General features: G+C 45.9%; 1 protein-coding gene across 2 annotated transcripts in view; it reads right to left on the reverse strand.

The window, feature by feature from the left end:
• The window catches only part of LOC122551960 (X-ray repair complementing 5), a 366,827-nt gene that overhangs the window by 42,211 nt on the left and 301,039 nt on the right, over positions 1 to 23,577 (reverse strand). For both annotated transcript variants that reach the window (XM_087989448.1, XM_087989447.1), the window contains exon 18: positions 2,632 to 2,728. In XM_087989448.1, the coding sequence (XP_087845574.1) occupies positions 2,632 to 2,728 (97 nt within the window). The remainder of the gene's footprint in view (positions 1 to 2,631; positions 2,729 to 23,577) is intronic.

Below are 23,577 nucleotides of genomic sequence, written 5' to 3' on the forward strand. Positions count from 1 at the left end.
CAGCTTCACACACATTTGCGCCATTTGTCCCAAATGGACCCCACTCTTTCCCTGGTAAATCTATTCCCTTTATAAAAATCTTAAGATTCTCCTTAATTCCGTTTGCAAATTCTTTTTCGTGCCCCCCCTTTGCTCTTCTAATTGCTTTCTGCTAGCATTAAAGACCCGTGCCACTCAACACAGCTGAACTCACTCTGACTTGATTCCTTTGCTGTAGCATGATATCTCTTTACTTTGTTAATATCCCATGTCCCCCCACATCCCACCAGATTAGTTTAATCTCCTCCCAACATCTATGAAAGAACACAAAAAATAGTCCAATTCAGTAATCACCTTTCAGCTCAATCACCTATATTCTCAGCCTGGAAACACTTCAATTTTAAAATTTTTGTATTCCATCTCTCTTTGCCTTATTTCCTTAAGAAATGTATAAAGAACAGTGAGGGAGGGGTTAGTCTTCTAATCAATCGGTGAAAGAGAAGGCTGATCTGGAGCTGCAACTACAGCTTGCGCCATACGTGACTGGAGAACAGAACATTGTGCCCTGAGAGAAGAACTGTTTTCTGTCTTTTTTTTACAGCGCATTTAAAGGGAAACATTTCCAGAATGTCAGTTCCAACCAGATATCACAGCAAGATCTAACAGAGTCACTCCATTCACCAGCACCTCAACACCATCGGTCTTTCACCAAGCAGTTTGTCTGTTATATCTGTGGAAAAAAGACTTCCAAGATCAGTGTCACTGGAAAAGTTCCAAGAAATTCGAAATTGAATGCAGAGCAACCCTGGAGGATGTGTCTTGGTACCACAGTTGAGGAAGAAGAGACTGGACTTTCCTGAGGGAGCAGTGCAGATTGACCCAATGATTCGGGGCGGCACAGCAGCTCAATGTTTAGCATTGCTGTCTCACACCACTGGGGACCCGGGTTTGATTTCACTCTTGGGTGACAGTCTGTGTCACATTCTCCCCATGCCGTCGTGGGTTTCCTCTCAATGCTCCAGTTTCCTCCCACAGTCCAAAGATGTGCAAGTTAGGTGGATTAGCCATGGGAAATGCAGAGTTACAGGGACAGGGAGAGGGGGTTGGGGGGGGAGGGTTGAGATGCTCTCTGGAGAGTCAGTGTGGACTTGATGGGCCAAATGATTTGTTTTCACATTGTAGGGATTCTATGATTCTCTTCCAGTCCAACAAAATCTTCAGGGTCTCTGTGCTCCTCAAATTCTGACTTTCGGTTCACTTCCTATTTTTGTTGCCCAGACCTAGGACTAAACTCTCGAACTCTTTCTAAATCTCTTCAACTAGCTAACCTTTTTCCTCCTTAAATCTACATCTTCTTCTGAACTTTTTAGTCATTTGTCTGACTATCTCCTTATAAGACTTGGTGTTAAATTATTTCAAGTCGCATTCCTATGATGCACCTTGAGTAAGGGAGCTATTGATAGAGCTTATTATTGCCAGACACACTAATCTACCAACCCTCACACATGCAAGAATAGGTATGGGTTTAAGGTTGACTTACATACTTAATTAAAATGAACACAACAAGTGCATTTATACACAGACTGATTTTATCGATTATACTTAATTCAATGACTTAAGAACTACTTTACACAATTAATGTGTATGGTATAAGAATTACATACAACTATCATTTAACAACTCAAAGCCAATGCATCCACCTGTCATTCAAGGGCACTAGTCAACCTTGAAATGATTTTAAATGACAACAATATTTACTAGTGAAGCTTCTAAAGTGGTCATCTATTGGTTGATAACAATGTGATTAGAGACCAATGGTGAACTCCTACAAATAAACATTCTGCTGGACATTCCTCAAATCAGATGAATCCAAATTCAAAAGGGTGCAAAGAAGTTAATAAAAGGTCATCGACCTGAAATATTAAACTAAATTTCTAGCTCCTCTATCAGTGAGTTTGAATGTGAAGTGGCGCATAAAATCCAGTAAATGCTTTTCTGTCATGTATCAGTGTGAAAATTTACAAGGAGCAACACAGGCATTTGACACTTGTCCACCCTTGGGTCTGGTTATCTTATTTGCAGTCTCCTTGTCTACAGAAGCAAATGTTAGCATCCCTAAGGTAATTCCCCTGCTAAAGCTATTCAATGGCCTCTTGAACCTGTAGGAGAAAGTGAGGACTGCAGATGCTGGAGATCAGAGCTGAAAATGTGTTGCTGGAAAAGCGCAGCAGGTCAGGCAGCATCCAAGGAACAGGAGAATCCACGTTTCGGGCATGAGCCCTTCTTCGGCCCTTTCCTGAAGAAGGGCTCATGCCCGAAACGTGGATTCTCCTGCTCCTTGGATGCTGCCTGACCTGCTGCGCTTTTCCAGCAACACATTTTCAGCTCTGATCTCCAGCATCTGCAGTCCTCACTTTGTCCTCGTAAAACTCAGCCAATCAGGCAGATGCTGTCTGACATTTCCAGCATTTTCTGATACTGGAATGGAGGGAAGTGTGCTGAAAGCTGAATTATTTAGTACAAAACAGGACAAGTGGCCTCCTGTGTCTTGGGTCATTTTACTATGTTTCAAGTTCTGCAAAGATAATAATTATGATTTTGTCTGTATCTTATACAATTGGCAAACAAATGGAATAAAGGTCTGATTCCCACCTTGCACAATCAATTCCCAGAAGTCTTGTAGTCCCTTTGCCTCCACATTAGCTTTAAGGGTTTTCAGTAACATGTTGAAGAATTTGGATTCTCCAGCCTGGAAATAAATGAACAAGGAACAGTTTTTAGTTTAGAAATGCAGTTTCCAAGTTACCAATGAGTGAATGGGCCATCCTAGAGTAGATAGTGTGTGTAATGAGAAAGCAACAGCTAGCATTCCAATTGGTACCTGTGAGGCCCCTTGGGGATGAGCGAGCATAATATGATGGAATTTCTTATCAAAATGGAGAATAATGTGATTAGATTATGATTAGATTACTTATAGTGTGGAAACAGACCCTTCCGGCCCAACAAGTCCACACTGACCCGCCGAAGCGCAATCCACCCATTCCCCTACATTTACCCCTTTACCTAACACCACAAGAATTTAGCATAGCCATTTCACCGGACATGCACATTTTTGGACTGTGGGAGGAAACCAGAGCACCCGGAGGAAACCCACGCAGACACGGGGAGAATGTGCAAACTCCACACAGTCAGTTGCCTGAGCTGGGAATTGAACCTGGATCTCTGGCACTGTGCTGCCCACAGATGTGGTTGGTTATTCTTCTGAATCTAAACAAAGGAAACCATTTTGCCATGAGGCATGTATTGGTTATGATAGATTGGAGTTGTTCAGGAATAATGGTGGAAAGGCATTGGTAAACATTCAGAGTGCATTGGTGAACCACAGCAATTGTTCATTCCTATCTGGCACAAAAGTACAACAGGAAAGGTTGTCAAACCATGGCTTACAAATGAAGTTAGATATGGTATTCAATTCAAGGAACAGGAGTATAAATTGGTCAGAAAAAATAATTGGTCAGACCTGATAAGTGGGAGCAGTTCAAATTCTGCAAAGGAGAACAAAGGGATTAATGAAGGAAGGGAAAATAGAGTACAAGAGTAAGCTTGTGGGGAACAAAAAAACTGATTGAAAGAATTTGCATAGAATTTCTATGTGAACAGGAAAGGGTTGATGAAAACAATTCCTTACAATCAGAAATAAGGAATTTATGATGGGGAAGAAAGAAATGCAGACCAACTAAATACCAACTAAATCCTGAAGAAGGGCTCATGCCCGAAATGTCGATTCTCCTGCTCCTTGGATGGTGCCTGACCTGCTGCGTTTTTCCAGCAACACATTTTCAGCAACTAAATACACACTTTGGTTCAGTGTTTACAAGGGAAGAAATAAAAACTATCAGAAATGCTGGAGAACATAGGGTTTAATGAGAAGGAGGAACTGATGTACATCAGCATTAGTAGGGAAATGATGTTGGGGAAATTGATTTGGATGAGGGAGCCAAAGTTAATACCTCCAATTTGCAAAAGCTGGGTAAGAGAGTGAGCTGTGGGGGGATACAGAGATGCTTCAGTGTGATTTGCACAGGCTGAGTGAGTGGGCAAACACATGGCCAACGTAGCATAATGTGGATTAATAAGAGGTTATCCACTTTGGTAGCAAACACAGGAGGCAGATAATTATCTGAATGGTTATCAACTGATAAACAGGAATGTCCAACTAGACCTGGGTGTCCTTATACACCAATTGCTGAAGGTAAGCATGTAAGGTGTGGAAGTAGACAATTCTCCTAGGCCGAATGGAATTTTTCTGAGAATTCTCTGGGAAGCTAGGAAGGATGCTGCCAAGTGTTTGGCCTTGACCTTTGGGTCGTCATTGTCTACAGCTTTAGTACCAGAGGACTGGCCGATTGCAAATGTTGTGCCCTTGTTCAAGAAGGGCAGTAGATATAACCCAGGTAATTATAGACCAGTGAGCCTTAGGGCTTTTGTATGGAAAAGGTTTGGAAAGGATTTATAAGAGATAGGATTTATAATCATCTAGCAAGCAACAATTTAATTGGAATTGTCAACATGGATTCGTCAATGGCAGGTCGTGTCTCACAAACCTCACTCTGTTTTTTGAGAAGGTGACCAAGCATGTGGATGAGGGTAGGGCAGTTGACATGGTGTACATGGACTTCAGCAAAACCTTTGATAAGGTTGCATATGGTAGGCGACTGCTGAAAATGCAGAGGCATGGGATTGAAGGTGATTTAGCAGTTTGGATTAGAAACTGGCTTTCTGTAAGAAAGAGTGGTGGTTGATGGAAAATATTCAGCCTGGAGTCCAGTTACTAATGGCGTGCCACAAGGATCTGTTTTGGGACCATTGCTGTTTGTCATTTTTATAAACGACATGGACACAGGCATATGGGGATGGATTAGTAAGTTTACACATGATACTAAAGTCGGTGGAGAGGTGGACAGTGTGGAAGAATGTTGCAGGTTGCAGGGAGACTTGAATAACCTGCAGAACTGGGCTGAAAGGTGGCAAATGGAGTTCAATGCAGATAAATGTGAGGTTATTCACTTTGGGAAGAATAAAAGGAAGGCAGAATATGGGTCAATGGAAAGATTCATGCTAGTATGGATGTGCAGAGGGATCTTGGTGTCCATGTACATAGATCCCTGAAAGTTGCCACCCAGGTTGATAGTGCTGTTAAGAAGGCATACGGTGTGTTAGGTTTCATTGGTAGAGGGATTGAGTTCTGGAGCAGTGATGTCATGCTGCAACTGTACAAAACATGAGTATTGTGTATAGTTCTGGTCACCCCATTACAGAAAGGATGTGGAAGCACTGGAAAGATTGCAGAGGAGATTTACCAGGATGTTGCCTGGTTTGGAGGGAAGGTCTTATGAGGAAAGGCTGAGGGACCTGGTTCTGTTCTCATTGGAGAGAAAAAGGCTAAGAGGCAATTTCGTAGAGACATACAAGATGATCAGAGGTTTAGATAGGGTGGACAATGAGAATCTTTTTCCTAGGATGATGACATCTGCTTGTACGAGGGGCCATAGCTGCAAATTGAGGGGTGATAGGTTTAAGACAGGTGTTAGAGGGTCCTTTACTCAGAGAGTGATAAGGGCGTGGAAGTAGCTAACTCAGCCACATTAGGGGCATTTAAAAAGTCCTTGGATAAGCATCTGGATAATGATGGGATAGTGGAGGGTGATGGGCTTCGATTAGTTCATAGGTCAGTGCAACATCGAGGGCTGACGGGCCTGTTCTGCGCTGTATTGTTCTATGTCCTATGTAAATGCAACAAGTGGTAAAGAAGACAAAAGGTGTACTGGACTTCATAGCATGCAGGGGTCTGGAAAAGCAGAGTAGGTGACGCAGCATTCGAGGAGAAAGAGATTCGACATTTCGGGCATAAGCCCTTCACCACGAATGAGGTTTATGGGCCAGGGGCTGACAGATAAATGGGAGGGGGGTGGAGTTTGGGGGATGGTAGCTGAGAATGCAACAGGTAGATGAAGGTGGGTAGGAAGGTGATAGGTTGGAGAGGAGGGTGCAGCTGTTAGATGGGAAAGACGATGGATAGTTTAAGAGGGCGGTGCTGGGTTGGAGGTTCGGGACTGGGATAGGTGGGGGTAGGGGAAATGAGGAAACTGATGAAATCCACATTAATCCCATGTGGTTGCAGGGTGCCAAGACAGAAGATGAGGCATTCTTCCTCCAGGCGTCAGGTGGTTAGAGTTAGGCGATGGAGGAGACCAAGGACCTACATATCCTTGGTGGAGTGGGAGGGGGAGTTCAAGTGTACAGCCACGGGGTGGTGGGGTTGATTGGTGCGGGTGCCCCAGAGATTTTCTCTGAAATGATCCTCAAGTTGGTGTCCTGTATCCCCGATGTAGAGGGGACCACATCGGGTGCAACTGATACAGTAAATGACATTAATGGAGATACAGATAAATTTCTGTCAGATGTGGAAGGATCCTTTGGGGCTTTGGATGGAGGTGAGTAGGGGAGGTGTGGGCGCAGGTTTTTCACTTCCTGCGGTGGCTGGGGAAGGTACTGCGAGTGAGGTAAGGGCTGGTGAGGGGCATGGATCTGACAAGGGAGTGGCAGAGGGAATGGTCTCTCCGAAACGCTGATTGGGATGGGAGAGAAATATATTGCTAGTGGTGGGGTTTGTTTGTAGGTGTTAGAAGTGGCGGAGGATGATGCGATGTATTTGGAGGTTGGTGGGGTGGAAGGTGAGGACCAGGGGGGATTCTGCTTTTGGAATAGTGTGACTCTGAGCTGAGGCAGGGCTGACTATAGGGAGATTAGGTGGTGGCGCTTGGCTGTGAGTGTGAAGCAGAGAAGCCAGAAAGTGTGCACCCCGTCGCTGTACGCTTCAACTCCCCCTCCCACTCCACCAAGGACATGCAGGTCCTGGGCCACCTCCATCGCCAACCCCTAACCATCCGACGCCTGGAGGTAGAATGCCTCATCTTCTGCCTTGCAGCCCTGCAACCACACAGGATTAATGTGGATTTCACTAGTTTCCTCATTTCCTCTCGCCCTACCTATCCCAGTCCCAAGCCTCCAACTCAACACTGCCTTCTTGACCTGTCCATCATCTTTCTCAGCTAAGTGCTCCACTCTTCTCTCCAACCTATCACCTTCCCACCCACCTTCATTTACCTATTGCATTCTCAGCTGCCTTTCCCCCAGCCCCATCCCCCTCCCATTTATGTCTCAGCCCCCAGCTCACAAGCCTCAGTCCTGATGAAGGGCTTATGCCCAAAACATTGATTCTCCTGCTCCTCGGATGCTGCCTGACCTGCTGTGCTTTTCTAGCATCACACTCCTGTCTCTGATCTCCAGCATCTGCAGTCCTCACTTTCTCCATTCATAGCATGCAGACCAAAAGAACTGCAAATGCTGTAAAATCATAAACAAAAATAGAAATTGTTGGAAAAACTCAGCAGGTCTGGCAGAAACTGTTAAGAGAAATCAGAGTTAATGTTTTGGGTTTGGTGCTTTTCCACTGTTGCACTCTGATTTCTCTTAACAGATGCTGCCAGACCTGCTGAGCTTTTCCAGCAACCTCTGTTTTTGTTTCACAGCATGAAGATTCAATTATAGGGACTAGGATGGTACAATTATACAGGGCCTTGGTGAGACCACACCTGGAAACTGTGTGAATTTCTGGTCTCCTTATCTGAAGGAAGGATGTTCTAGTTATTTAGGGAGTGCAAAGAAGCTTTACTAGATTGATTCCTGGGAATGGAATGGCTTATTTCTGAGAAGAGGATAAATCAGCTAGACTAATATTTACTGGAGTTAAAAAATAATGAAAGGTGATCTCACATAAACCTATAAAATTCCAACAGAACTAGACAGGGTGGTAGCAGGATATAGGGTAAACTATTTAGGTTTGAAATTAAGAGGAATTTCCTCACCCAGAGATTGGGAGCCTGGGGAATTTGATACCGTGGAAAGTGGTCAAGGCCAAAACATTGTGAGATTTCAAGGAGTTAGAAAAACACTTGGGGATAAAGGGATCAAAGTATAGAGGGTTAAAGCAGGAACAGGCTATTGAGTTAGATGATCAGCCACGATCATAATAAAGGGCTGATCGGCTCACTCATGCTCCAATTTTCTATGTTTCTACGTACAACCTAAAACATCACTCAACAACGTGAAGTGCAGGACACGTAATTGCATCAGTCATAGAACATAGAACATTACAGCACAGTACAGGCTCTTCGGCCTTCTTTGTTACGCCAACCTGTAGAACCAATCTGAAGCCCATCTATCCTACACTATTCCATTTTCATCCATATGTTTATCCAATGACCATTTAAATACCCTTAAAAAGTTGACGAGTCTACTACTGTTGCAAACAGTGCATTCCACGCCCCTACTACGCTCTGAGTAAAGAAACTATCTCTGACATCTGTCCTATACCTATCACCCATCAATCTAAAGCTATATCCCCTTGTACTAGCCATCATCATCTGAGGAAAAAGGCTCTCATGGTGGCCTGCCTCACAATGCCAGGCACCCAGGTTCAATTCTAGACTCGAGCGACTGTCTGTGTGGAGTTTGCACATTCTTCCTATGTTTGCGTAGGTTTCCTCTGGGTGTTCCGGTTTCCTCCCACAGTCCAAAGATGTGCAGGTTCGGTGAATTGGCCATGCTAAATTGCCCATAGTGTTCAGGGATGAGTAGGTTCGGTGCATTAGTATTTGGTAAATAAAGGGAAGGGGGAATGGGTCTGGGTGAGTTACTCTTCGAAGGGTATTGTTGGGCCGAAAGGCCTGTTTCCAAATTGTAAGGATTCTATGATTCAAATGCAGATGCCTTGAGTGCCTTTGCTGCCAGATACCCCCCACTGGTGGTGCTGCCACTGAAAGAGTCCATTTGGGTTTAAACTTTCTGGCTATCCTTCTGGTCACCACTGACAATATTGGACTATGCAGATGCAACAAGATCCAGTTCTGGCAAAACTAAAACAGGTGATGGATGAATCAAAAGGGCCATCACAACCAGGATTGAATCCTTTATGAAACCAGCAAGACCAGATCACTGTAGAGGACACCCATTTTATTACAGGAATGAGTGATCTTCCAAGCAAAGGTCGCTGCCAGATACTAGCTGAACTCGTCCAGGGTCATCCAGGGATTTCCATAATGAAAATATTGGTGAAAAGTTAGATCTGGTGGCCAGGATTGGATACAGACATAGCTGCATTGCTGGTGCATTGCCCAGAGTGCCAACAAGGATAAAAATTACTGCCAGGAACTTACCCACATTTGTGGGAAGGGCTGAGTAAACACTGGAGTTGGTTGCATGTTGACTATACCTGCCCTCTCATGGGTTCAACATTCTTAGTCATTGTGAACGCTCACTCAAAGTGATTGGGCATGCATAGAGTTCTTTTGTCAAATGATGATGGAAAAGCTGCAAGCATCTTTTGCAACACACAGGATCCCAGAAGTGTAGGTCACGGACAATGGGCGATCATTTACCATCAGGGAATTCAAATATTTCCTAAAGTCCACATAAGGACAGCTCCATGCTATCCAACATCCAATGGTCTGGCGGAAATAGCAGTCTAAATTTTGAAGGCAGGGTTAAAGGTGCAGCCTACAGTTTCACTCGATACAAATTGTTCCAGCTCTGCTTGATTATAGGACCACCCCTCATGCAACTACAGGGATAGTTCCAGCAGAGTTGTTATTGAGGAGAAGACTCTGCATCAGGTTAACTTTGCCCTTCCCAGACTTGGGGAGGGATGAAAGAGAATGCCAGACACAAGACTCCTCCAAGCGAGAGACAGTTTACTTCAGAGATGAAGTTAGGTGAATCCTGAACAAGCATGTGGACCACATGAAAGCTGCAAACTCGTAAATGGGGCAGGAGCTAACCATAAACTATATTTCAGCATTGGGAGTCAAGAAAGCATGCGCCGGGGCATCAGGTAACCTAAGTTTAAATAGAAAATAAAAATCCTCATGAATCAGCAGTGGAAGTTGAGACAGCGCAAGCCGGGGGCAGCCAGGAGTGTAAATTAGAATATAAAATACTTCCTCGTGAATCAGCAACCTCCATTTCAGCAGCGGGACTCGAGAGAGCGCGAGCCAGGGGGTTGGGTGGGAAGGTAAATTTGAATATTAAATACTTACCTCGTGAATTAGTGGAGCGAAGGCTGAATAGGACCGGAAACGGACACGGGCACTGCTGGGTAAATGAACTAATTTATTCAGGCAGTGGCGAAACCTAAAACACCACACATGTACTGTCTCTCATCTGTCCCCGTCTATCCAAATAAAATACTTGTGGAGGGTTGGTGAGGGAAGGCTTTTTTTTAAAATGCAGGATGACTCCCATATCTGCGGAATAATTTTCCGCAGTTTCAACAGCCCAAGGCCCGAACATGTTATACGGAACCTTCCAGAACAAGGGACTGGGGGCTGCCGGGAAGGTAAATTTTCCATTTAAATCAATGGGTTCGCTTCTATCCACAATTTCAGGCTTCTGTGGTCGGTGTTGGAATGTATCCCCTGTGGGTATGGGGGGACTACTGTATCTGTTTTGTCAAGTTAGAGCAGAGGGGATAGAAGCTAGGGCAGTTGCATGCTCCTCTTGCAGGATGTGGGAGGTAAGGGTCACCACATTACCAGAAGAATGTGGATGCTTTGGAGAGGGTGCAGAGGACATTCACCAGGATGTTGCCTGGTATACAGGGTGCTAGCCTTGAAGAAAGGTTGAGTAGATTAGGATGATTTTCATTAGAAAGACGGAGATTGAGGTCTACAAAATCATGAGAGGTACAGACAGGGTGGATAGCAAGAAGCTTTTTCCCAGAATTGGAGACTCAATTACTAGGGGTCACAAGATCAAAGTGAGAGGGGAAACATTTAAGGAAGATATGCATGGAAAGTTCTTTACGTACAGGGTAGTGGGTACCTGGAACGCATTGCCAGAGGAGGTGGTAGAGGCAGGCACGTTAGCATCATTTAAAATGTTTCTAGGCAGATACATGGATGGGCAGGGAGCAGAGGGATACGGATCCTTAGAAAATAGGTGACAGGTTTAGATAGAAGATCTGGATCGGCACGGGCTTGGTTGGCCAAAAGGTCTGTTTTCCTGTGTTGTAATTTTCTTTGTTCTTTGTTGACTACTGTCCCTGTTGACTTCATCTGCGAGAAATGCACTAAACTCCAGCTCCTCACAAGACCGCACTAGGGAACTGGAGCTGGATAAACCTCAGATCATTCTGGAGGCAGAAGGGATGTTAGAGAGGAATTATATGGAGGTAGTCACACCTAAGTTACATGATAAAGGTAGCTAGGTGACCATCAGGAGAGGGAAAGGGATCAGGCAGGCAGTGCAGGGATCCCCTTTGGCCATTCCTCTCCATAATAAGTATACCGTTTTGGGTACTTTTGAATGGGGGGTGGAAAGCCACAGTGGCCAGTGTCTGGTACTGAGTCTGGCTCTGTGGCCCTGAAGGGAAGAGGGGAGAATAGGAGAGCAATAGTGAAAGAAGATTTAATGGTGAGAGGAACAGACAGGAGATTCAGTGGTCGCGAACGAGACTCCCAGATGGTATGTTGCCTCCCAGGTGCCAGGGTCAGGGATGTCTCAGACTGAGTCTCCAGGATTCCTAAGGGGGAGGGAGAGCAGCCATAAGTCATGGTACACATTGGTACCAATGACGTAGCTAGGAAATGGGATGTGGACCTGAAAAGTGAATATAGGGAGTTAGATTGGAAGCTAAAAGGCAGGATGAGCAGAATAGTAATCTCAGGATTGCTATTGGTACCACAGGCCAATGAGGCTAGGAACAGAGAGTGAGTGCAACTGAACACATGGCTGCAGAGCTAGTATAGGACGGAGGACTTCAGATATGTGCATCATTGGGATAGCTTCTGGGGAAGGTGGGACCTGTACAAGGAGGATGGGTTGTACCTGAACTGGAGGGGTACCAATATCCTGGGCAGGAGATTTGCTAGAGCTCTTCAGGAGGGTTTAAAATAGCTTGGCAAGGGGATGGGAACTGGAGCTAAGGATCAGAGAATGGTGTGGCTGGTGAACAGGCAATTACAGCATGCAGAGAGTCTATGAGGAAGGACAGATACTTGACAGGATGATGGGTTGAAATGTGTCGATTTTAACACAAGAAGTGTCAGGAATAAGGGTGGAGAAGTTAGAGCATGGGTCAGTATTTGGAGCTACAGTGTTGTAGCCATTACGGAGACTTGGATATCACAAGGGCAGGAATGGTTGTGGGATGTTCCAGGATTAAGATGTTTCATAAGGAGTGGGGTGGGGGGGTGGGGGGGGTGGGGGGGTGGGGGGGGCAGGGGGAGGGCAAGGAGGTGGAGGAGGAGGTAAAAGAGATGGGGGAGTGGCATTGCTAATCAGGGATAGTATCACAGCTGCAGAAAGGGAGGTGTTGAGGAGGGTTTGTCTACAGAGTCAGTATGGGTGGAAGTCAGAAACAGGAAAGGCGCAGTCACTTTATTGCGAGTTTTCTACAGACCCCCCAATAGAAACAGAGACTCGGAGGAGCAGATGGGTGGCAAATTTTGGAAAGGTGCAGAAGTAATTGGGTTGTTGTCATGGGTGACTTCAAATTCCTAAACATTGATTGGAGCCTCCTGAGTGTAAATAGTTTGGATGGAGCAGATTTTGTCAACTGTGTACAGAAAGGATTCCTGACTCAATATGTAGATAGGCTGACTGGAGGGGAGGCCAAATTGGATTTGATGCTTGGCAATGAACCAGGCCAGGTGTCAGAGCTCTTGGTGGGAGAGCATTTCGGAGATGCTGATCACAACTCCCTGACCTTTACTATACTCATGGAGAGGGATAGAAGCAGACAGTATGGGAAAGAATTTAACTGGGGGAGGGGGAATTACAATGCTATTAGGCAGGAACTATGGAGCATAAATTGGAAACAGATATTCTCAGGGAAATGCACAACACAAATGTGAAGGTTATTTACAGAGCACTTGCTGCGAGTACTGGATAGGTTTGTCCCACTGAGGCATGGAAGGGATGGTAGGGTGAAGGAACATTGGATGACAAGAGATGTGGAACACCTATTCAATAGAAAGGATGAAGGTTGAGGAAGCAAGGATCAGACGGGGCTCTACATGGTTACAAGGTAGCCAGGAAGGAACTGAAGAATGGACTTAGGAGAACTAGAAGGGGGCATGAAAAAGCCTTGGCAGGTAGGATTAAGGAAAACCCAATGCATTCTGCACTTATGTGAGGAACAAGAGGATGGCTAGAGTGACAATTGGGCCAATCAGGGATAGTGGAAGGAATTTGTGCCTGGAGCCTGAGGTAGGCGAAGTCCTTAATGAATACTTTGCTTCAGCATTCACTAGTGAGAGGCGACCTTGATGTTTGTGAGGACAGTGTGAAACAGGCTGATACGCTCGAACAGGTTGATATTAAGAAGGAGAATGTGCAGGAAATTTTGAAAACCATCAGGATAGATATGTTCCCTGGGCTAGATGGGATACACCCAAGGTTGTGACAGGAAGCAAGGGAAGAGACTGCGATGATCTTTGTGTCCTCACTGACCAGTGGAGTAGTAGCAGATGATTGGAGGGTGGCAAATGTTATTCACTTGTTCAAGAAAGGGAATAGGTATAATCCTGGGAATTAGAGACCAGTCAGTCTCTTACATCAGTGGTGGGCAAATTACTGGAGAGGGTTCCAAGAGACAGGATTTATGATTATTTGGAAAAGCATAGCTTGATTAGAGATAGTCAGCGTGGCTTTCAGAGGGGCAGGTCTTGCCTCACAAGCTTTGTTGAATTCTTTGAGGATGTGACAAAACACATTGTTGAAGATAGAGCATTGGACATGGTGGACATGGATTTTAGCAAGGCATTTGATAAGGTTTCCCATAGTACAATCATTCAGAAAGTAAGGAAGCATGCGATACAGGGAAATTTGGCTGTCTGCATACAGAATTGGTTGGTCCATAGAAGACGGGGGTAGTAGTAGATGGAAAGTATTCAGCCTGGAGCACGGTGACCAGTGGTGCTCCATAGAGATCTGTTCTTGGTCCTCTGCTCTTTGTGATTTTTATAAATGACTTGGACAAGGATGTGGAAGGGTGGCTTAGTAAGTTTGCCGATGACACAAAGGTCGGTGGAGTTGTGGAGGGCTGTTGTAGGTTGCAACTGGATTTTGACAGGATGCAGAAGTGGGCTGATAAGTGATAGATGGAGTTCAACCTGGAAAAATATGAAGTGATTCATTTTGGCAGGTAGAATTTGAATGTAGATTACAGGGTTTAAAGGCAGGATTCTTGGCAGTATGGAGAAACAGAGGGATCTTTGGCTCCTTGTCCATAGATCCCTCAAAGTTGCCACCCAAGTTGATAGAGTTGTTAAGAAGGTGTATGGTGTGTTGGCTTTCATTAGCAGGGGGATTGAGTTTAAGAGCTACAAGGTTATACTGCATCTCCATAGAGCCCTGGTTAGACCACATTTGGAATATTGTGTTCGGTTCTGGTCGCCTCATTAGAGGAAGGATGTGGAAGCTTTAGACAGAGTGCAGAGGAGATTTACCAGGATGCTGCCTGGACTGGAGGGCATGTATTATAAAAAAAAGTTGAGGGAGCTAGGGCTTTTCTTATTGGAGCGAAGAAGGATGAGAGGTGACTTGATCGAGGCATATAAGATGATGAGAGGCAAAGAGTGGATAGTCAGAGACTTCTTCCCAGGACGGAAATGGCTATCACAAGGGGGCATAATTTTAAGGTGATTTTAGGAAAGTTTCGGGGAGACGTCAGACATGGTGGGTGTGTGGAATGGATTGCTAGCAGCAGTAGTAGCGTCAGATACATTAGGGACATTTAAGCGACTCTTGGATAGGGTATGTAGGTTAGTTTGATCATAGAATGGAATAAAAGATTGGTACAACATTGAGTACACTATGCTGTACTTTTCTATGTTCTATATATAGCCCCTGAGAATAGCCAGAAAAGCTGTCAGAACCCATGGGTTCTCCCGCTTCATGTACTGTCAAAGAAACCTCGGAGTCTGAGTTGGACATGGTGTATGTCGCAGCCTTGAAGCCTTTGCCAACTGAAGAAAATGTTGAATTTCTTCTGAAATGCTCTGGATACAAAAGGTGGGCTACAGTCCACCACACGTTGCTCATATCAGAGGCTGAGTTGGAAGTACCTGACCTGGTATGGACATCACCATGGACATCCAGTCCCTGTAACCCCAATGCCTTATCTTCACCATGGACATCCAGTCCCTATACACCTCCATCCCCCATCACGAAGGACTCAAAGCCCTCCGCTTCTTCCTTTCCTGCTGTACCAACCAGTACCCTTCAACTGACACCCTCCTTCGACTGACTGAACTGGTCCTCACCCTGAAACAACTTCTCTTTCCAATCCTCCCACTTCCACCAAACCAAAGGAGTAGCTATGGGCACCCGCATGGCCCCAGCTATGCCTGCCTCTTCGTAGGATATGTGGAACTTATCGCAGCTACACTGGCACCACCCCCCACCTTTTCCTCCTCTACATCGATAACTGTATCGGCGCTGCCTCGTGCTCCACTTTACCAACACCTTCCACCCCGACCTCAAATTCACCTGGACCGTCTCAGACTCCTCCCTCCCATTCCTAGACCTTTCCATTTCTATCTCGGGTGACCGAATCAACACGGACATTTACTATAAACCGACCGACTCCCTCAGCTACCTAGACTACACCTCCTCCCATCCTGCCCCCTGTAAAAAGGCCATCCCATATTCCCAATTCCTTCGTCTCCGCCGCATCTACTCCCAGGAGGACCAGTTCCAATACCGTACAACCCAGATGGCCTCCTTCTTCAAAGACCGCAATTTCCCCTCAGACGTGGTCGATGATGCCCTCCACTGCATCTCCTCCACTTCCCGCTCCTCTGCCCTTGAGCCCCACCCCTCCAACCGCCACCAGGACAGAACCCCACTGGTCCTCACCTACCACCCCACCAACCTCCATACACAGCGTATCATCCGCCGTCATTTCCGCCACCTCCAAACGGACCCCACCACCATGGATATATTTCCCTCCCCTCCTCTATCAGCGTTCCGAAAAGACCACTCCCTCCGTGACTCCCTCATCAGGTCCACACCCCCCACCAACCCAACCTCCACTCCCGGCACCTTCCCTTGCAACCGCAAGAAATGCAAAACTTGCGCCCACACCTCTCTCCTTACTTCCCTCGATGGCCCCAAGGGATACTTCCATATCCGCCACAAATTCACCTGCACCTCCACACACATCACTTATTGCATCCGCTGCACCCGATGTGGCCTCCTCTATATTGGGGAGACAGGCCGCCTACTTGCGAAACGTTTCAGAGAACACCTCTGGGACACCCGGACCAACCACCCGTGGCTCAACACTTCAACTCCCCCTCCCACTCAACCAAGGACATGCAGGTCCTTGAACTCCTCCATCGCCAGACCATAGCAACACGACGGTTGGAGGAGGAGCGTCTTATCTTCCGACTGGGAACCCTCCAACCACAGGGGATGAACTTGGACTTCACCAGTTTCTTCATCCCCCCTCCCCCCACCTTGTCTCAGCCGAATCCCTCCAGCCCGGCACCGCCTTCCTGACCTGCAGTCTTCTTCTTGACCTCTCCGCCTCCATCCTACTCTGACCTATCACCCTCACCTTGACCTCTTTCCACCTATCACATTTCCAACGCCCCTCCTCCAAGTCCCTCCTCCCTACCTTTTATCTTCTCCTGCTGAACACTCTCTGCTCATTCCTGAAGAAGGGCCTGTGCCCGAAACGTCGAATCTCCTGTTCCCTGGATGCTGCCTGACCTGCTGTGCTGTTCCAGCAATAAAGTTTCAACTTTGATCTCCAGCATCTGCAGACCTCACTTTCTCCTGTAATGAGGTCAGCCAGGTGGACTTTGCAGAATCGGAGTGTTTTTTTATAGGCCTCCGCAGAGTTCCAGGGAAGAGAGGATTGGCAAAATTATTCTGGGTAGGAGTGAAAGGAACAGCGTGGTCATCATGGGGGACTTTAACTTCCCCAACATTGACTGGAAATGCTATAATCTAGTATGTCAGATGGATCAGTTTTTGTGCAATGTGTACAGGAAGGTTTCCTGACGCAGTATGTCGAAGTACGGTATAACGCAGTACGGTTTAAATTTGAAAGTTTTGTTTTAAAAAAAGCACGGAGCGGACCCGGAAACCAGTGTAGCGCAAGCTTACCTGGGTAGGCTTTTTTTCCCTATAAAAGCGCGCAGGAGAGGAACCCGAGGCACTACAGAGGTAGTGCCTCCCATCCGCCCTCCTCCTCTAACCTAATAATAAGGCCCATTATGGTAAGTAAATAAGTGCTGCATTTTGCTTGTTCTATTCTTTAGACCTAGTTTTTTTTTAAAAGGTTACTTTTAGAGGGATGGCAGTGAAGGCAGTGCAATGTTCCTCTTGCAACATGTTTGAGGTGAGGGATGCCATGGTCATCCCTGCTGATTACACTTGCAGGAAGTGCACCCATCCCCAGCTCCTCCAAGACCGTGTTAGGGAACTGAAGCTGGAGTTGGATGAACTTAGGATCATTCGGGAGGCAGAGGGGGTCATAGATCGGAGCTTTAGGGAAGTAGTAACTCCAAAGATTGCAGACAGATGGGAGACAGTGAGGGGGACTGGGAGGAAGCAGCCAGTGCAGGGACCCCCTGTGGCCGTTCCCCTCAAGAACAAGTATACCGTTTTGGATACTTGTGGGGGGCACGACTTACCAGGGGTAAGCAATGGGGTTCAGGCCTCTGGCACGGAGCCTGTCCCCGTTGCTCAGAGGGGAAGGGTGGAGAAGAGCAGAGCAATAGTTATTGGGGACTCGATAGCTTGGGGCACAGATAGGCGGTTTTGTGGGGGCGAGAGAGACTCACGTTTGGTATGTTGCCTCCCAGGTGCAAGGGTATGTGACGTCTCTGATCGTGTTTTCCGGGTCCTTAAGGGGGAGGGGGAGCAGCCCGAAGTCGTGGTCCACATTGGCACCAACGACATAGGTAGGAAGAGGGCTGAGGATGTTAGGCAGGCTTTCAGGGAGCTTGGTTGGAAGCTCAGAGTTAGAACAAATAGAGTTGTTGTCTCTGGTTTGTTACCCGTGCCACGTGATAGAGAGTCGAGGAATAGGGAGAGAGAACAGTTAAATGCGTGGCTACAGGGATGATGCAGGACGGAGGGATTCCGGTATCTGGATAACTGGGGTTCTTTCTGGGGAAGGTGGGACCTCTATAAACAGGATGGTCTACACCTGAACCTGAGGGGCACCAGTATCCTTGGGGGGAGATTTGCTAGTGCTCTTGGGGGGGTTTTAAACTAACTCTGCAGGGGCATGGGAACCTAGACTGTAGCTTTGGGGTGCAGGATCTGGAGTGTAGGGAGGTTAGGAACATGGCATCAATCTCAAAGGAGCGTGCCTGTAAACAAGAAAGTGGCTTGAAGTGTGTATACTTCAATGCAAGAAGTATACGAAATAAGGTAGGTGAACTTGCAGCGTGGATTGGTACCTGGGATTTCGATGTTGCGGCTATTACGGAGACATGGGTAGAACAGGGACAGGATTGGCTGTTGCAGGTTCCAGGGTTTAAATGTTTTAGTAGGGTCAGAGGTGGGGGTAAAAGAGGGGGAGGTGTGGCATTGCTTGTCAAAGATAGTATTACAGCGATGGAAAGGACAATGGATGAAGACTCGCCATCTGAGGTAGTTTGGGCTGAGGTTAGGAATAGGAAAGGTGAGGTCACCCTGTAGAAAACTCCTTAGGTGTTTTCTACAGGCCTCCTAATAGTCCTAGAGACGTAGAAGAAAGGATTGCGAGGATGATTCAGGAGAAGAGTGAAAGTAATAGGGTGGTTGTCATGGGGGACTTTAACTTTCCAGATATTAACTGGGAAAGCTTTGGCTCGAGTTCGTTAGATGGGTCGTTGTTCGTCTAATGTGTGCAGGAGGGTTTCCTGACACAATATGTAGATAGGCCAACAAGAGGTGAGGCCCTACTGGATTTGATTGTGGGTAACGAACCAGGCCAGGTGTTAGAATTGGAGGTAGGTGAGCACTTTGGGGATAGTGACCACAATTCGGTGACTTTTACTCTCGTGATGGAGAGGGATAAGTGTGAACTGCAGGGCAAGAGTTATAGCTGGGGGCAGGGAAATTATGATGCGGTGAGGCATGACTTATTATGCGTGGCTTAAAAAAGTAGGCTTCAAGGGAAGGGCGCAATTGATATGTGGAGCTTGTTCAAGGAGCAACTATTGAGTAAGTATGTACCTGTCGGGCAGGGAGGAAAGGGTCGTGTGAGGGAGCTGTGGTTTAATAAGGAATTGGAATCCCTTGTTAAAGGGAAGAGGACGACCTACATAAAGATGAGGCACGAAGGTTCAATTGGGGCAATTGAGAGTTATAAGGTAGCCAGGAAGGACCTGAAGAGAGAGCTAAGAGCAGCAAGGAGGGGACATGAAAAGTCCTTAGTTGGTAGGATTAAGGAAAACCCAAAGGCTTTCTATAGGTATGTCAGGAATAAAAGAATGACTGGGTTGGAATAGGTCCAGTCAAGGATAGTAGTGGGAAGTTGCGTGTGGAGGCTGAAGAGATTGGGGAGACGCTGAATGAATACTTTTCGTCAGTATTCACTCAGGAACAGGACATTGTTGCCGATGTGAATACTGAGTCACAATTAATTAGAATGGACAATTAATTAGTCACAATTAATTAGAATTTGAGGTATGTAGGGAAGAGGTGTTGGAAATTCTGGAAAGGGTGAAAATAGATAAGTCCCCTGGGCCTGATGGCATTTATCCTAGAATTCTCTGGGAAGCAAGGGAGGAGATTGCAGAGCCAGTGGCCTTGATTTTTATGTCCTCGTTGTCTACAGGAATAGTGCCAGAAGACTGGAGGATAGCAAATGTGGTTCCCTTGTTCAAGAAGGGGAGTAGGGATAACCCTAGTAACTATAGGCCGGTGAGTCTCACTTCTGTTGTGGGCAAAGTCTTAGAGAGGATTGTAAGGGATAGGATTTATGAACATCTGGATAGGAATAATGTGATCAAGGATAGTCAGCATGGTTTTGTGAAAGGCAGGTCGTGCCTCACAAACCTTATTGAATTCTTTGAGAAGGTGACTAAGGAGGTGGATGAGGGGAAAGCGGTAGATGTGGTGTATATGGATTTTAGTAAGGCGTTTGATAAGGTTCCCCATGGTAGCCTACTGCAAAAAATACGGAGGTATGGCATTGAGGGTGAGTTGGAGGCTTGGACTAGTAATTGGCTGGCTGGAAGAAGACAGAGGGTAGTAATTGATGGTAAAGGTTCATCTTGGAGTGCAGTTACTAGCGGTGTTCCGCAAGGATCTGTTTTGGGACCATTGCTGTTTGTCATTTTTATAAATGACCTGGAGGAGGAGCTAGAAGGTTGGGTGAGCAAGTTTGCGGATGATACGAAAGTCGGTGGAGTTGTTGACAGTGAGGAAGGATATGGCAGGTTACAGCGGGATATAGATAAGCTGCAGAACTGGGCAGAAAGGTGGCAAATGGAGTTCAATGTAGCTAAGTGTGAGGTGATTCACTTTGGTAAGAGTAATAAAAAGATGGGGTACTGGGCTAATGGTCGGATACTTGATAGTGTGGATGAGCAGAGGGATCTTGGTGTCCATGTACACAGATCTATGAAAGTTGCCACCCAGGTAAATAGTGCGGTGAAGAAGGCATATGGCGTACTGGCTTTTATTGGTAGAGGAATTGAGTTCCGGAGTACTGAAGTCATGTTGCAGTTGTATAAGACTCTGGTGCGGCCGCATCTGGAGTATTGTGTGCAGTTTTGGTCGCCATATTATAGGAAGGATGTGGAGGCACTGGAACGGGTGCAGAGGAGGTTTACCAGGATGTTGCCTGGTATGGTAGAAAGATCGTATGAGGAAAGGCTGAGGCACTTGGGGTTGTTTTCATTGGAGAAAAGAAGGTTTAGGGGTGACTTGATAGAGGTGTACAAGATGATTAGGGGATTAGATAGGGTCGACAGTGAGAATCTTTTTCCACGTATGGAGTCAGCTATTACAAGGGGGCATAGCTTTAAATTAAGGGGGGGTAGGTATAGGACAGATGTTAGGGGTAGGTTCTTTACTCAGCGAGTCGGGAGTTCATGGAATGCCCTGCCCGTAGCAGTGGTGGACTCTCCCTCATTATGGGCATTTAAGCGGGCATTGGATAGGCATATGGAGGATAGTGGGCTAGTGTAGGTTAGGTGGGCTTGAATCGGCGCAACATCAAGGGCCGAAGGGCCTATACTGCGCTGTATTCTTCTATGTTCTATGTAAACTCCATCTGCCACTCCTCAGCCCACTGGCTCATCTGATCAAGATCCTGTTGTAATCTGAGGTAACCCTCTTCGCTGTCCACTACACCTCCAATTTTGATGTCATCTGCAAACTTACTAACTGTACCTCTTAAGCTCACATCCAAATCATTTATATAAATGCTGAAAAATAGTACTTACAAGGCAAACTGCACATTCTAGTACAGGATATTGTTAAGGCCACTTTTGAAATACTGTGTACAGTTCTGGTTGCCCTACTATAGGAAGGACATTATTAAATTAGAGAGGGTGCACAAAAGATTTACAAGGATGTTACAGGAACTGGATGATTTGAATTGTAATGAGAGGCTGGAAAGGCTGGGACTTGAGCATAGGAGGTTGAAGGGTGACTTTATAGAGGTTTAGAAAATCGTGAGGTGGTAAGGTGAATAGCAAAGGTATTTTCCTAGGATGGGGGAGTTCAAAACTAGAATAATTTTGAGGTGAGAGGAGAAAGATTTAAAAAGGGCTTGAGGGGCAACATTTTCACAAAGAGGGTGGTTTTAATGTGGAATGAACTGCCAGAGGAAATGGTAAATGTAGGTACAATTACAATTAAGACATTTGAACAGGTACATGAATAGGAACCGTTCACTGGGATACAAGTCAAACAAAGGCAAATGGGACATATTTCATTTGGGAAACTTGGTAGGAATGGACAAATTATATCGAAAGATCTGTTTCTGTGCTGTATGACTAAAGGATAAGGAAGGAAATTTGTGTGTCGAACCTGAAAAAATGGGTGAGATTCTGAACGATTACTTTGCATCAGTGGGACATGATGAACATTGAGATTAGAGATAGAAGTTTGTTTACTCTGGATAAGATGACATAAGGAGTGAGGATGTGTTGGGTAGGCTAAAGGATGTTAAGGTGGACAAATCCTCAAGACCGGATGGGATCTATCCCAGGTTGCTGGGGGAGGTGAGAGAGGAAATAGCTGGGGTCCTGACAGATATCTCTGTAGCATCCTTAAAGACAGGTAAAGTGCCGGAGGACTGGAGAGTTGCTAATGTTGCACCCCTGTTCAAGAAGGGTAGTAGGGATATTTCAGGTAATTGCAGACTAGTGTGCCTGACGTCAGTGGTGGGAAAGTTGCTGGAGAAGGTACTAAGAGACAGGATTGACTTATATTTGGAAGAGAAGGGGCTTATCATTGATAGAAAATGTGGTTTTGTGCGAGGGAGATCGTGCTTTACCAATTTAATAGAGTTCTTTGAAGAAGTGACCGAGTTGATAGCTGAAGGAAGGGCTGTAAATGTCTTTTACATGGACTTTAGTAAGGCGTTTGATAAGGTTCCCAACTAATGGAGAAGGTGAAGTCACATGGTGTGTAAGGAGTTCTAGATAGGTGGATAAAGAACTGGTTGAGCAACAGGAGACAGAGAGCAGTAGTTGAAGGGAGTTTCTCAAAATGGAGAAAGGTGACCAGTGCTGGGGCCACTGTTGTTTGTCATATACATAAATGATCTGGAAGAGGGCATTGGTGGTCTGATCAGTAATTTTGTAAATGACACAAAGATTGGTGGAGTAACAGAAAGCATAAGGGACTGTCAAAAAATACAGGAGAATATAGATAGACTGGAGAGTTGGACACAGAAGTGGCAGATGGAGTTCAATCTAGGCAAATGTGAGGTGATGCATTTGGGAAGGTCTAATTCTAGAGCAAACTATACTATAAACAGAGGAGCCTTGGGAAAGGTTAATGAGCAGACAGATCTGGGAGTTCAGGTCCATTGTACTCTGAAGGTGGCTGCACAGATGGATAGAGTGGTCAAGAAGGTGTATGGTATGATTGCCTTCATCGTGCGGGGTATTGAATATAAGAGCTGGCAGGTCATGTTAAAATTGTACAAGACTTTAGTTCAGCCACATTTAGAATAGAGTGTACAATTCTGCTTGCCACATTACCAAAAAGATGTGGACCCTTTGCAGAGGGTGAGAAAAGGTTTACGAGGATGTTGCTTGGTAGGAAGGTTCTAGCTATGAAGAGAGGTTGAGTAGGTTAGGATTGTTTTCATTAGAAAAAAGGAGATTCAGGAGGGACCTGATTGAGGTCTACAAAATCATGAAGGGTATAGACAGGGTGGATAGAGATAAGCTTTTTCCCAGGTTGAGGGATTTATAGAGTCATAGAGATATACTGCATGGAAACAGACCCTTCGGTCCAACCCGTCCATGCCAACCAGATATCCAACCCAATCTAGTCCCACCTGCC

Source organism: Chiloscyllium plagiosum, unplaced genomic scaffold (assembly GCF_037043375.1).
Source record: "Chiloscyllium plagiosum isolate Xiang-an unplaced genomic scaffold, Cpla_swu_hap1 HiC_scaffold_7, whole genome shotgun sequence".
In the NCBI taxonomy this organism is placed as follows: domain Eukaryota; kingdom Metazoa; phylum Chordata; class Chondrichthyes; order Orectolobiformes; family Hemiscylliidae; genus Chiloscyllium; species Chiloscyllium plagiosum.